At 42.6% G+C, this 14,840-nt stretch overlaps 1 protein-coding gene across 2 annotated transcripts in view; it reads left to right on the top strand.

The window, feature by feature from the left end:
* Nucleotides 1–10,704: 10,704 nt before the first annotated feature.
* SIK2 (salt inducible kinase 2) overlaps nt 10,705–14,840 on the top strand; it is a 126,190-nt gene continuing 122,054 nt past the window's right edge. For both annotated transcript variants that reach the window (XM_035008908.1, XM_035008906.1), the window contains exon 1: nt 10,705–10,942. In XM_035008908.1, coding sequence (XP_034864799.1) covers nt 10,808–10,942 — 135 coding nt within the window. In that variant the 5' untranslated portion in view covers nt 10,705–10,807. The remainder of the gene's footprint in view (nt 10,943–14,840) is intronic.

The raw sequence follows: 14,840 nt of genomic DNA on the forward strand, positions 1-14,840 counted from the left end.
ACCCTCACCCCTCAAGGAGAAGCAGTCTTAAGAGGAGGTACTCTTAGGAGCGCCTGGGTGGCTCAGTCGGTTAAGCTGCTGCCTTCGGCTCAGGTCATGATCCCAGGGTCCTGGGATTGAGCCCTGCATTGGGCTCCTTTCTCAGCAGAGAGCCCGCTTCTCCCTCTCCCTCTGCCTGCCTCTCTGCCTACTTGCTCTCTCTCTCTCTCTGTCAAATAAATGAATAAAATCTTTAAAAAAAAAAAAAAAGAGGAGGTACTCTTAGATTATAATTCACCAGCCCTAGGGGCTAGAGGGAGTTGTGGTAGATTGTTCAGTAAATGCTCAAGGACAGTCAACCCCCACCACTTTTCCACACTCTGACTTCTGGCTCCGAGGCCACTTACACCAGCAGTCTGAGCCTCTGTTGCTAATTCCACAGAAGTGTTTCAGGATTTCTTTTCCTTTAGTGCCCGAGGCTTTTGGTCACGCTGCTTCCAAGAATGAAGAGGTAGACCAGGCAAAGTTTATTGGGCAGCAATAGCAAAGTTTACTGGGCAATAGTACAAAGCACCCGAAGAGGGAGGGGACCCGAGGGTTGCCATTGGAGTTTCTAAGTCTAGGGCATTTTATGAGATTGTTGGAGAGCTATTTTAATTTGATTATCCCTCCATGCGCCTGTCACCCAATCAGGTTTTTGTCTACACACTAATCTACCTATCAGGTAGTTGTTCACGTGGGAAAGGGTGGAGGGCTCCTTTCAGGATGGATTTAGAATAACAGGCTGGGGTCTTTTTCCTTTTAAGGGTAGTTTCCTCTTAGGACAGAGACCCCTTGCCCCTGCCTGCCTTTCTTCAGACTATCCTCCGTTAGAAGGGTCCTGCCCCAGGCTTCAGTTGTACATACAGATACACACATGCAAGTGCATACACACACACACACACACACACACACCATGCTTCCCTGTGCCTGGGGACTTTTTCTGTTTTTTTTCCCCCATCATTTCCTAGTTTCATGATGATTTTCCTCTACAGTTCCTCCAAGATTGATCTTGGGGTCAGCATCCATCCCATAGTAATTTCTATCTCGGCTAATTTGGAGCTTTACATTGGTTTGTACTAGACAAATTATGAAACAAGTATCCTTTGGGACGTTAGCTGCACTAGGACCGCCCAAGATTCAAAATCCCTGTTACAATGCTTACTTACCTGAACTTCTCATCCCCATGATCAGACAAAGGTCTCTGTGCTATTCCTTGCCTTCTTCACATTCCATTAATTGTTGCTTCCCTATGCAAATACCTAATTAACCCAATCATGAAGTTAATGGAAAAAATTTCAAATAGCAGAGAGGAAGGCCTAGAGACTTTCTCTTCAGGTGAGCAAAGTGCATTTTAATAGTGGTTTTCAGAATGCTTTTGCATTTGCTTTGTTTAATCCAAAGGAATAAGGCTTTACAGAAGGGAAGTAGCAGGCTGCTGGAGGAGACATTATAGGCAAATGTGATTTTTTTTTTTTTTTTTTAGCTTTCAAACTTCACTGTGTAGAATCACACAGCCATATAATAATTCCGATTAATGCTTATAAGCTAACAATTGTTGTAAGTCCATTTGTATCATTTCAAGTCTAATGGGTCAAAATCTACTTCATGATTTAGGATACATAGGATTTCATGTAATACAGTCCTAACATACACAGTCAGCCTATCTCTCTAATTTCCTTTGTAACTCTTCAGTTGTGACACTTTCAGCTTCTTCCCACCTCAAGATACAAATCTTTTCACTTTCATTGGTAAAGCTCTCCCTACATCTCATCCCCTGGCTAACTCCTACTGATTTTTCAGATCTTACCTTAAATGCCACTTCCTTAGGGAAACTTCTTGACCCCTACACTCCCAGAGTAGACCAGGACCTCATGGTATGCAATCCCATAGCAGGCAGTACTTTTCTTTTGGAGCATTTACTGTAATTGCAATTAACCAGTGAAATCGGTGGGGAAGAGGGAAATTGGTATAACATACTGGGAAGCAGGAAGGAAAGCATTTGTGTTCATTTTTTTTTTTTTTTGAGCAAATAAATATCAGAGGCTTATTATGTTCCAGGTATTGTGGTAAGTAACTGGGAATACAGTGGGGAAAGAGGCAGACCATTCCTCTTCGCTTTAATCTCTCATTCTTGAGGATCTTCCCTGGATCTTATCATCACCTAAAATAATATCTAACTCAAATATACTAGCAGAGACATGACTCCTCAAGATCTTTCATGCCTTCACTCTCATTTATGCTCCACAAACTCTTGAGCCCTCCAGGGACACCTGGGTGACTCAATTGGTTAAGTGTCTGCCTTCAGCTCAGGTCATGATCCCAGGGTCCTGGGATTGAGTCCTACATTGGGCTACTTGGTCTACTTGCTCAGCAGGGAGCCTGCTTCTCCCTCTGCCTGCAGCTCCCCCTGCTTGTGCGCTCGCTGGCTCTCTCTCGCTCTCTCTCTCTCTCTCTGGCAAATAAAATTTAAAAAATCTTTAAAATACAAGCAAACAAACAAACAAACTCTTGAGCCCTTCACTTTCCCATCAGTCTCCCACCCCTTCTTATCCTCCTGTATTCTCTCCAGACTGCATGGTACTTGTAATCAGTAATTTTCTTGCCTAATCCTCAACTCCCTTGCCCCTTTGACATCCAGCAATCTCCAGCCCTGTATCAATCTGACATCCAGGCTACCAAACATTGTCGGAAAAGTCCCATAACCATGTGGATTGGTATTCCTACCAATTCATGGTTTTCCCACCTCACTTTGGACCTTCTTGGAGCGTCCTATTGTCCAGCAAGTTTGCTATGTGTCCTAACCAACTTCCTCTCTCATTCTTAGCAGGTTTTTCACACCTCCACAACTCATCTCAAGCTTTCATTCCTCTACTCTCACACTCTGTGGATGATCTGCTTCCTACTTCACAGAGGAAACGGATGCCAAGGGCAAAGTTCCTGCACTGCAAACTACCCACTTACCTGCAGACAAAGGGCCCTTGCTTCCTTCCCCACCCACACCTGAGTAAAAGAGGCCTCCTACCTCCTCACTGAAGAGTCCCTTGTGTTCTGGATTTCTTTGCCCTTTATCGATGATCTCTCATCACCTTTACTTCAATCGCTCTCTCTTCTGACTCTTTCCAAAAATTCTCAAGTCTCTACCAATTAAAGAACAAAACCAAAAAGCAACTTCTCTTGATTTTATGTCCTCATCTACTTTCATTCCTTCACATACAAGTTTTTTTAAAAGAAATGGTCTATTCTCTTTTCTTCACCACTTCCCACTCAAGCTTGGTTTCTGCCCTCAGTACTGAAATCCTGTGCAAAAATCATCAGTTATTTCTTCATGACTCAATTCGATTAATTCTTTCCATCTTTATCTTGCTTGACATCTTTTTAGTGATTGAAAGTATCACCTCAGGACGCCTGGGTGGCTCAGTCGATTAAGCGGCTGCCTTCGGCCCAGGTCATGATCCCAGGGTCCTGGGATCAAGTCCCACATCAGGCTCCTTGCTCAGCAGGGAGTCTGCTTCTCCCTCTCTCTCCCTCTGCTTGTGCTCTCTCTGTCAAATAAATAAAATCTTAAAAAAAAAAAGTATCACCTCCTTTTTGAAATTCTTCTCCTTTAAGCTCTTTTTTCTCTAGATTCTAAAGGTATTTTTCCACTTTCTATCCATTCTCATTTTATTTCTCTGGCCTCTCCTTGTCAGGGAGGGGATGCTTCTCTTTTTTTTCCCCCTCCTGTGAGTGCTGAACAAATAAGATTCTGTCTTTTCCTTCATTCTTTTATTTGGAAGGCATGGGCTTGGGGGAAGGGATAGTTTTTTTTTTTTTTTGGCTTGTTTTTGTATTTCATCTTTAGACTAGTGATCTAAGCAAATAAATTTATTCCTCAGTCTTGGAAACTTAAAATATATGCAAATTTAAAAATTTTTGTGGTTAACATAAGAAACATAAGAAACTTAAGTTCAACAAACACTTAAACAATCCAAAGAGATCTGATAAAACTAGGTCATTAACGTGGAAGAAGAAGAGAGAGCCCTTCATGACCTGGTCTCCTGTCTTTCCATTTTGTCCATGGACACTCTCATCACTAAGGCTCAAAGTTCACAACTGATGGCAGTTATCTGAGCACATCATGCCTCTTCATACCTTCAGGACCATTGCTCATGATATTTCTTCTTCAGATGCTCATCTAAACTTTTCCCACCTGGCCAAGTCTTACTAACCTTTACAACTCTGCTCAAGTTTCATCTCTTGGAAGCCTTTCCAGCAAAACTGAAACTGAGCTAAACGCCTCTCCTTTGAGCTCTCCGTGCAAACCTCTTCTCTTGGTTTTCACCACGTTAATGGTGTTTATGGGTCTACTCTCCTCACAATAATCTTCTGAAGTAGCCCTGCTTTTAGCACTATTTAACAGATGACACACTGAGGCAGAGAAAGGTTAAGCAACTTTCCCAAGGTCAATGGCTAGTAAGCAGTAGAGCCACAATTCACACTCAAGCACTCAGATTTTAGAGCTCCCACTCTAAAGCATAAAATTCCCAAGGGCAGGGACTGTGCCTTATTCATGTTTGCATCCCCAGTGTCTACTATGGTGCCTAGCACATGAATGCAATAAATGTCAAAGTAAACTGCATTTGTGGAATTCCTTACCTTCAAAGAAGTTCACACCCTAGTGGGGTTAGAGAAGAATAGTAAAATACTCCAATAATAGAAAATAATGAAATAAATGGAAAGTAACTGAGAATCGAGTAGCTTATACTTTGAAACATTGGTATTAGAATGTTGAGGACCCTCTTTAGAATCTTATCCCAGCAGCACAGACATAGAATTTTCCTGGGGGCATCTGGGTGGCTCAGGCAGTTGAGTGTCCGACTATTGATTTGGGCTCAGGTCATGATCTCAGGGTCGTGGGACCCAGCCTCGCATCAGGTTCCGCACTCAGCGGGCAGTCTGCTTGAGATTCTCTCCCCGCTCCCCGCCCCAACCCTGCTCGCACTCTCTCTTTTTTTCGGTCTCTAAAATAAATATAAATCTTAAAAAAAAAAAGAAAAAAGAATCTTCCTGGAATTCATGGTTGTATGAAAAACCAAATCTAATGGATGTTGACCAATAAATTGTTGGAAGTCAAACTGGAAGATGTCAAGTGACAAGCCCTAAAACTCTGGCCCAGGTTTTGCCCTGTTTACCAGTTTACCATACCAGTCATGAACCTACTGTGATCCACACATTTGTACTAGGAATGATGATACAAAGACTAATTACCACAATAAAGATATAAAAGGTATGCTGGTAGAACTGGCCAATGGCTCCTCGAACAAAGATTAGGTAATATGATAGATGGCAGAGTGAAGCATCAAAATGATTCTATTATCTGAAACAATGGGCAAAATCAATAAGATGACATTTTAACTATCAGAATTTCCATTTGTATTTTTAAAAAACCAATAGCCCAGGAAAATGTTAAGAATAATTGTTATTTTAAAAGACCCAGAGGTTTTAGTTGGCCTTAATCTTAACTCTGGGCTGTAGCTTCTAAAAAGAAAACTAGCACAATCTTTGGCTGAATTAGTATGAGTAGAGTGTCTGGATCGAAGGAGAGATGGGCCAGTATTCCACACTGCTTGGACTACACCTGGGCTACTGTGGTTCAGTTTGGGGAAAAATATATGAAGAGATATTGACAAGCCAGAGTCCAGAGAGGCACAAGAAGAAAAGGTAGAGAGCTAGAAACATAATCACCTAGATAGTGAATCTGGGAATGTTTTGCCTGGACAATAGGAAAAAAACATGATAATAGTTGTGTGTCTGTAATGTCTTACAGCAGAGAAAAGAACTAAAACGGGACAGAAGTCAGAAAGAAGCAGCTTTGAAGCCAATATGGGGTGTATTTTCTACTGAAATGAACTGTTTCACATAGATTACATGTGAGACGTGTAATGAAGCATGAAGCATGAAGCAGGAAACCACGGCTTGATGCCATCTGTCAAGTGTCTAGAGATTTCTGTATCAGATGGGAAGATGGACTCCTATGATACTCTCTGAGATCCCTTTCAAATCAGGATCCTAAGCAAATCTGTCATCTGGGAGGAGATAGACAAATCTTTGAAATTAATTTCAAAGTTTAGAGAGAATCACATGTTCTTCACATAGAGGAGATCCATTGTAGCTAAAACTGAACTTGAAAAATTGAAACCTAAGACCTGGCTACACATCCTTCAAAAGAGCCAAAGAAAGTTTTGCTTAAATAATCAATCCTCTAGCTTTATTTCCATAGTAGTTTCTTAAACATAGTGGTACCCCCGTGTTCATTAACCTGACAGATTGATGCATATTTCAGGAATACCTGTGTTTTATACCCATGAGAAGCTCTTGTAATTGGCATAGGTCAGTGATTTGGATTTTCTCATGTACTTTCTGTCTTGTGTAATATAAAAAGCAAAGTATTCATTGTAGCTTTGTAACCTCTTTTTTCTAAGCAAAGTCATCCAATAAAGATTCCACCAGTTTTCAGTTTTGAACTAAATGTAAATTCAGTCTGAGCCTCCTGGTATGTTGACTTTTATTCAGTCCTAAAAGGATAAAACAGTAAAAATGCAGATGTTGTTCACGGTCAAGGAAACATGGTACATATCTTGTTTTTCAGGTTCATGGGCTATCAGCTTCAGCAAAATATGTATAGCACTGTGATCCGTGAAGTTTTTCTCCCTTCTCATTTCAAATCACTCTTTAATTAACTCTTTGCTAACTCCTCTCCTCATTCCACATTTTTATTCTAAGTTCAGTATGTCATAGAATTAATTCTTATCTCAGCTTCTCACCATCTCTTTTAATTCTTTATATACATACACGCTTTTGGCTTTTGACATGTTATCTTAACACTTTTTAATCACCTCAATGGCAAATACAGTGGACTCACAGCATTAGCTGGGCATATTGCATTTTAAAGGTCAAGCAAATAGGAAATCTGGTATCCAGAGTACTCGACCTCATTGATACTAAAACTAGAGATGAAGAAGATGAGAATTGTATGAAGCTTCTCTGATCTTCTCTTTCTCCCTTTTATATTATTTTTCCTGATGTGTGGTGGTGGTTATGGTATGTGTGTTTATGTGTCTAGGGAAAAAAAAGAGGAAAGCAGAAGGGAAAGTGGGAGAGAGAAGGAGGGGAGGAAAATGAGAGTTGGATAATAATTGCTATAATGTATATGGTTATCATTTAATTGGAACAAAAGCACATAAGAGATACACAGGGTTAAAATTGCAGAGGGAAAAGTTGATCTCTTGGACTGAGGGAATCGAGCTGCATCAGAGTGTCCAAGCTTGCAATATTTAGTCCGCATACATTTCTCCAGCTTCTATTTACAGCTCCTGGTAATTTTCAGTGGTGCACCTGCTGCATTTCCAAGGGGGCAAGATTTGTTTTTGGCACAACTCCTGCTACTTCTCCCCTATCTCGGCTTCTCTTTCTCTGACCTCCAGACACTCAGCATCCTCACACTGATCTCTGTTTACCAAAAACCTGTTGGTACTCCCTACCGTCTCTTTCTCCTCTTTTCAGCCCCAAATGAAGTCTTAATCCCAGACTGTGCAAGGAGGTAGTTGGCCTGGTTATCTGATTAAAAAATCAGATAGAAAAGAGTCTTAATTTCTGTTCAAAAGGTGTACTCTAAAGAGGAGTTGTTGGCTTCAGTTGGGTCTCTATTTGCATTTTCTGGTTCTTGAGTAAGCAGCCTTTCATCAAATTCCCAAATTTCCACCCCCAGAGCACTTAAAACACATTAACCTAACTGGCAAAATGTATATGGGAACTCTTTTTGAGTTAGGGTATATATGTGGGCTTCCGGCTAGTTAGAAAAACCCTCATACTACTCTCATCAATCCAGAAATCTCACTGGTCTCACCCTCCTCACTTTTGCAGACAACATAATTCACAGTAGAATAAGGTATTGCTTGGGGAAAGTGCAGGACAGAAGCACAGTGAGCAGGTGGAGGGCCCAAGAACAAGCTGATCTTACACAAAAAGTATTAAATTAATAAAACGTATACATATACACATTAATTTTCGTTAAAAAAATTAAAACAGGTTGCAAGAACAATGAAATATCTACCATATACCCTTTATCTAGTTTTATCAGTTAAACATTTTGCCACATTATCTATCTTTTCTAAGCCATTTGAGAGTAAATTACATATATCAAAAACTTTCATCCTTAAATACTTCAGTGTGTATCTCTTAATACGGCTGTGCTTTTTCATAACCACAATTATGAAATTCAAGAGGCTTAACATGTAAATAAAAATAAAATATTCATCTAATATACAATCCATATTCAAATTTCAACAACTGTCCTGAAAACATTCCTTTATAGCACTTTTCTCCCAATCCAGGATTACATGTTGCATTTAGTGACATGTCTCTTTAATTCCTTAAATCCACAACAGGTTTTCAGCCTTTTCTTTATCATTCATGACACTGACCTTTTTTTAAAAGAGTATGGGCTGGTGGATGAGTAGGATATTTCTCAATTTGCATTTTTCTGATTGTTTCTTTGTGATTAGATTCAGAATACAGATTTTTTTTTAAAGATTTTATTTATTTATTTGAGAGAGAGAATGAGAGAGAGCACATGAGAGGGGGGAGGGTCAGAGGGAGAAGCAGACTCCCTGCCGAGCAGGGAGCCCGATACTGGACTCGATCCAGGGACTCGATCCAGGGACTCGATCCAGGGACTCGATCCAGGGACTCGATCCAGAGACTCCAGGATCATGACCTGAGCCGAAGGCAGTCGCTTAACCAACTGAGCCACCCAGGCGCCCCAGAATACTGATTTTTTGACTGGGATACTATGTAAGAGATACCGTATCCTTCTCAGTATCTCACGTCAGAAGATACATCATATCATTTTATCCCATAACCGGTGACATTAACTTTGATCATTTGGTTAGGGTGGTGTCTGTCAGATTTCTCCACTGTAAAGGGGCCATTTTTATCACTCTGTAATGAATAAGAAATCTGAGGATACTGTGAGAGTATGTAAACATCCTGTCTCAGTGATTTTAACATCTATTTTGATTTTAAGATCTATTGATAGATAATTCCCTATCTAAATCAATTATTACCATAATGGTTGCAAAATGGTGATTTCTTAATTTCGCCATTTCCTCCAGTGTCTTTTTTTTTTTCTTTAAGATTTTATTTATTTATTTGACAGAGAGAGACACAGCGAGAGAGGGGACACAAGCAGGGGGAGGGGGAGAGGGAGAAGCAGGCTCCCCGCCGAGCAGGGAGCCCGATGTGGGGCTTGATCCCAGGACCCTGGGATCATGACCTGAGCCGAAGGCAGACGCTTAACGACTGAGCCACCCAGGCGCCCCTCCTCCAGTGTCTTAGTTGTCAAGAAGAGTTATTTCTCCTCTCCGGCCTTTGTATTTATTTATATAATATTTTAAGAATAAATATGCACTTGTGTATCCTTTTTTGAAGTTCATTGTGTTATAATCCATCTTAGTCATTCTTCACTGGTGATGCTCAAAGTGTCCCAGTTTTGGTAAACGGACGTAGCTTCAAGCTGGTGCCCGTTTCCTGTCGACTTGTTCTCCATCACTCTGGAAATCTTGCTTTCTGGCACAAGATCTTCATGGGCATTTTATACTTTCCCTCCTTCTGCCTTTGAATCATCCATTTCTCCAGAGTCTGGTTCCTTTCAGTAGAGATTGGCATTTAGAAAGCAAGACGTGGAGGCATGTAATATATTTCAAAATACAAAAATAACGCTGTTCCTGTTTCCTTGGGCCACTACATGGAAGACTGGTGTGTGTGGATTTGCAATCCTAACTCTACCCTCACCTGCATGACGCTGGCAATTCCCTTCATTCCTTGGGGTTTGATTCATCATGTGAAAAGAAATGAGATAAGGTAAGTATTTCTTAACCTCTTTCAGGGTCACCAACACGTTTGCGACTCTGATAAGAGCTACAGTCCCATCTCTCCAGAGACCATCTCCAAGAAGGAAAAATTCGCATACATTTTAGGGGGGGTTGAGGCTTTGAAGCCCATGCGGGGCTCCATATCCCTGGATTAAGTGATCCCTAGTGTCTCTTCAAGCGCTGACATTCTGTGAGTCTGCAGAATGATTCCTCAGAGACATCAAAATGCGGAGGGATTTATATAGAAACAGATGAGAAAGGGCTGCGAAGAAAGGAGCCTGCGAGCAATGCGTTGCTCAACCACAGCTCTTTGCAGGCGCCACATCTGCCGGCGCACTGCAGTCTCAGGTGAGAGGTTTGGGCGGGAAGGCCCCCAGGTAGGCGGAGAACGCTGTTCTCCTTGCGGGGCAAGGAGACGGCGGAGCCGGCCCAGGTCGCTGCACCCCTCCGTTCCGCCCACCAGGGCTCGCTCTTGCCCTTCGGCTGGGTGGCCGAGGCACTGGGCGGGCCAGGAGGTGACCCCGCCCCTATCAGCCGCACGGCGGCGGAGAACCCGCGGCGCCTGAGGCCGGAAAGAACGCGCCGTCCAGGCCCCGCCCGTCTTCCCGCGCTCGCGCCCGCCCGCCCGCCGACGTCGGCGGTGCTCCGGTCGCCATGGTGACCAACCGAGGCCCGGTCCCGCCCCCGCCTCCCTGCCCCGGCCCCCTGACGTCGGCGCACGTCAGCGGCGGCGCGCGCCTGGCGCGGCCCAGCCGAGCGGGAGGGACCGAGCGAGGGAGCGAGCGGAGCGGCGTCGCCGGAGCCGAGCCGCGCCGCCGGCCCGCCAGCCCGCCAGCCCGCGCTCCAGTCCGCCGTGTCTCGCAGCGGGGCCCAGCATGGTCATGGCGGATGGCCCGAAGCACTTGCAGCGCGGGCCGGTCCGGGTGGGGTTCTACGACATCGAGGGCACGCTGGGCAAGGGTAACTTCGCTGTGGTGAAGCTGGGGCGGCACCGGATCACCAAGACGGAGGTGCGGCCCGGGGCTCGGCGGGAGCGTCCGAGGCGAGGGTCCGGGAGAGAGCAGCTGTTGGCCGGAGGGGCGGCTGCGACCGGGTTGGGGGGTGGCTGGGTCTCTGGCTGAGGCGAGGGGCCTGGGACTGCGAGGACCCGGGAGGTGCAGGGGCGCGGGGAGCGCCGAAGGGCTCGGGGCCCGGTCACCTCGACCCGAGTGTCGTCCGGCTGGAAACCCGACCGGCCCGAGCTCTGCCTTCTCTACGCCGCCGCCGGTGGCCGCACGGAATTTCTGCGTTGCCTCCCACCCGGGCCGTGACCCGATCTGTGGCCTCCGCTCCAGAGCCCAAGTTCCGCGTCTTCCCTGCTCTGAGCTGGGGGTGGGGTGGGAGGGGAAGTCTGGGTGCTCCCGGGCTGCGCGAGGAGGGACGCCGCCAGCCCCGGGGAAGGGGCCGCCTGCGCTCGGACTCCCGGGACAGGGCATCGCGCGGCGCCCCCCGGCTCCGCGGGGAAGCGGCCCCGGTGGCCGGGAATGCCCGGACGGCCATTGTCCATCTTCTCTCCCTCCTTCGGCCAGACGGCGTCTCTGATTCGGTGTCAGGCTAGCTTGATCTCGTGCCCGAGGCATTTCCATCTAATACTCCAGACAATGGAACGGGCTAAAATGGTCATCTCTGCGCTTGCACAGTCGGGGGCTCGGGCTCGCTTCGCCCAGGTTGTCGCTTGACCAGGTGTGCGTGCCGGTGGCGAGTGCGCGTTCCTTAAGCCACCGCTAATTCTGCCTCCCCACTCCGAAAGCCCTCGACTGCTTCCTGGCCGTGAATCCAGCAGGCATCCCCCACTCCACTGCACATTCTGATGCACCGTACATATTTCCTCCCGAGTCTCTCTTCTTACCTAACCCGCCCCCCTGCCTTTCACTGCCTCAAGCTGCTCTCCTCGGGGTCTCTATTTTAAGACGTGCAAATCAAATACTTGAGAAAAACAGTAGGAACAAAACCATTCTTTAGAATAAACCCTTGTGTTCTTGACGTACTCTGCCCTGCCTTATTGTAGTTGTTCTGGAGTTTCGTCCTTTTTCGGGTTTTTCTTTCCCTCAGTTTTCATCCTGCTCAGTTGATTTCCCCCTTATTAGTGCGAATGTGCTAGAGTTTGAATGTGCAGGAACGTAGGAACGGATTTCCAGAATGGCTGTGTGAGGTGAAGGACATTTGAAAACTTGAGTGATTTTTGTTGCTGCTGTTCTTGGAAGTTTTGCTTAATGTGAAGGCATCCATTTCCACAAAGCAGGGGCATATGTCATTGTGTCATCTTTACTTTTTGTCCTCCCCTACTAAAGGTGAGGCATTCCAAATTATTTTATAGCATCAGGACCAAGGTCACAAATTTTCTCTCACAAATTTACCATAGGTAGCAATTATACTAAGTTTGTAATGATAAATAATGTGACTATAGTGAGATGACTTAATCTTGATCCCAGCATTTCTAAAAATGAAGAAATTGATTCCATTCCTCTAAAGAACCATGGCCTGCTGCCATGCTATTTCCCCATAAACTACATAGAAGAAGGCATTTTTAATGTATATTTTTATATGAGTCCTTGCTTAATGACTGTAAAAACCAAACAAATTATGCATTAAAGAAAGCTTCTTGCAGAACTTCTGAACGTTTTTACGTGGTTGAATTTCAAACCCATTAGTTCATAATTTTTTTTCTCATCAGCTTTTATCATTATTGACCATAAGATTTAATTAATTCAGCTGTTACTTATTAGGCCAAATTTAGATACTAGGGTATCTATTTAAGAACTGTTTAGGTGAGCTGGTAATGAGTGACACTTTCTCTTGAAGTTGACAGTTCAAACCGTGTCCCTTTTAAACTGATATATCTGGTAGAGCTAGGGGGCACTGTGGAGTAGTACCGTGGTTTAGCCATCAGATACTGAGATCAATGCATATGTAATTGAAGACACAGGTCGGATCATAAAATACCACTCAGATCCTAGTATACATGTGTAAAATGATTTAATTGAAAAGCTAAATTTCTAGTCCGTAGAACCCATCTCCCTTTGCCTTTCCAAAGAAGGTGTCTTTAACATATAAAAAGAAATAATGTGAATTTAAGATGGGTGAGTATCCCTGGTAATTTGGTGTGAGTGGAAATTTTAAAGTTGAGAGGAATGAGGGAAATAGGGTAATTAATGAAGAGAAAAGTTCTTGTAGATCTGAAGTTTGCAGAGTTGCTCTGTGAATTTTTGTGGTAATTTGCATTAATTGTTTAGCAACAGCACCTATAAAATTTTCTTAAAGTATACTATTGATAAGGATTTTTAAAGCAGTGTTTATTATCTTCATTCATTGGATAAATATTTCTGTCTTCAATAAATACAACTATCTCAAATACTGTAAATAAGATGGCTGGTGGAAACCTTAAAGTTTTATTTAACATTATTTTAGGTTCTCATTGCTGAACGTACTACAGTATTACAGTGAGAACAATTAAAGTGGTATAAAGAGCAATATCAGCTAAATATCATGATTATACTTCTTAGAGAAATTTCTTCAATATGGTTTAACATCAATGTAAGTTTGTGTTTTAGAACTTAAGAGGTCTTCTTTCCCAAGTTTGAACCCAAGGTAAATTTTAGGGCTTAGTTGAAACATCTCTGTGGTAAACAATTGGACCCTGTTAATTTTACTTGGCTCTTTTCTGTCCCTTGTTCCGAATCACTGAAGAATGATGTATTTTCTACAGAGATGGGAGATCCAAGACTGTTTGCCTTTTAGGAAAAGAAAAATCAGTACACACAAAGAGATCTTCATTTTGGTCTAATCTATCAAATAGCTTAACATTGTTTAAGAAGTATAATTACATCATCATCTGAAGCTGTATTCTCATGTTAGATCTCTATGTAAATTTTGCACACAAAAGGGAAGGCAGGTGGTGATAGAATCCAGCTTCCTAATATAATACTTCAGAAAAGCTTTGTAGTGTTGGTTTGTGGTTTATGAATTAGAGTAGCTAATTTTATAAAATTAGCATAATGGGAAAAGAATAATAGCATTTAGACTGTTAAACTATTTTAGGCAATAGTGGTTGCTAGTTTGCTATGCTCTGAGTGTCCTTGAGTAGTGTTTTATTTTATCAAATCTGTGCCTAGCAAAGAATTTTTCTTTCTAATTGTATGGCTAATTTTTTTGTTGGTTTTTGTCTGTTGAATAAAATTCCAAAGAAGTCATTTGTACCCTTAAGTTGTTTTTGTTTTCTATTAAAGAGTCTTACTATAGAAAATATAAAGAAGAATATAGTGCACAAAAAGTACATGTGCTATTCCTCCACCAATGGGAGTAAATCATTCTCATGGCATATTTCCCTCTAGTCTTTTTTTATTATTATTTATTTTCCATAGATGAGATCACATGCTGTATACACTTACATAAATTACATCCTCTTTTCCACTTATTGTATAGCATATTTTGCTTATTATATATAACTTTATAAAATGTTTTTAATAGCTGCATAGTGTTCTACCTTGTAGACGAATTCTATCTTATTGAACAATTTTCTTATTATTGAACATTTCCAGTTTTCACTTATAGTAAATAATTTGCAGTGAATAATATTTGTGTATGTAACTCTTTGCATTTTTTTCCAGGGGAGGGGCAGGAAGAGGGAGTGGGATTTGGAGGCAAATTCCTGGAAAGGAAATTATTAAGTGAGAAGATACTATTGTCACATTAAGGAATAATATATATTATCAAATTGATCATGTTTATATTGAAAAATTTTAAAGTATAGATAAATGAAAAAAATTACCCATAATATCACCACCCCAGGATAACCATTAGTTATTTTCAGATCTTTTCTGTGACAGATAATTGTATTTTCCTCAATACCATACCTCATATAGTGCTTAA

This window comes from Mirounga leonina, unplaced genomic scaffold (genome assembly GCF_011800145.1).
Source record: "Mirounga leonina isolate KUSES-001 unplaced genomic scaffold, KU_Mleo_1.0 Mir_153, whole genome shotgun sequence".
Taxonomy (NCBI): Eukaryota; Metazoa; Chordata; class Mammalia; order Carnivora; family Phocidae; genus Mirounga; species Mirounga leonina.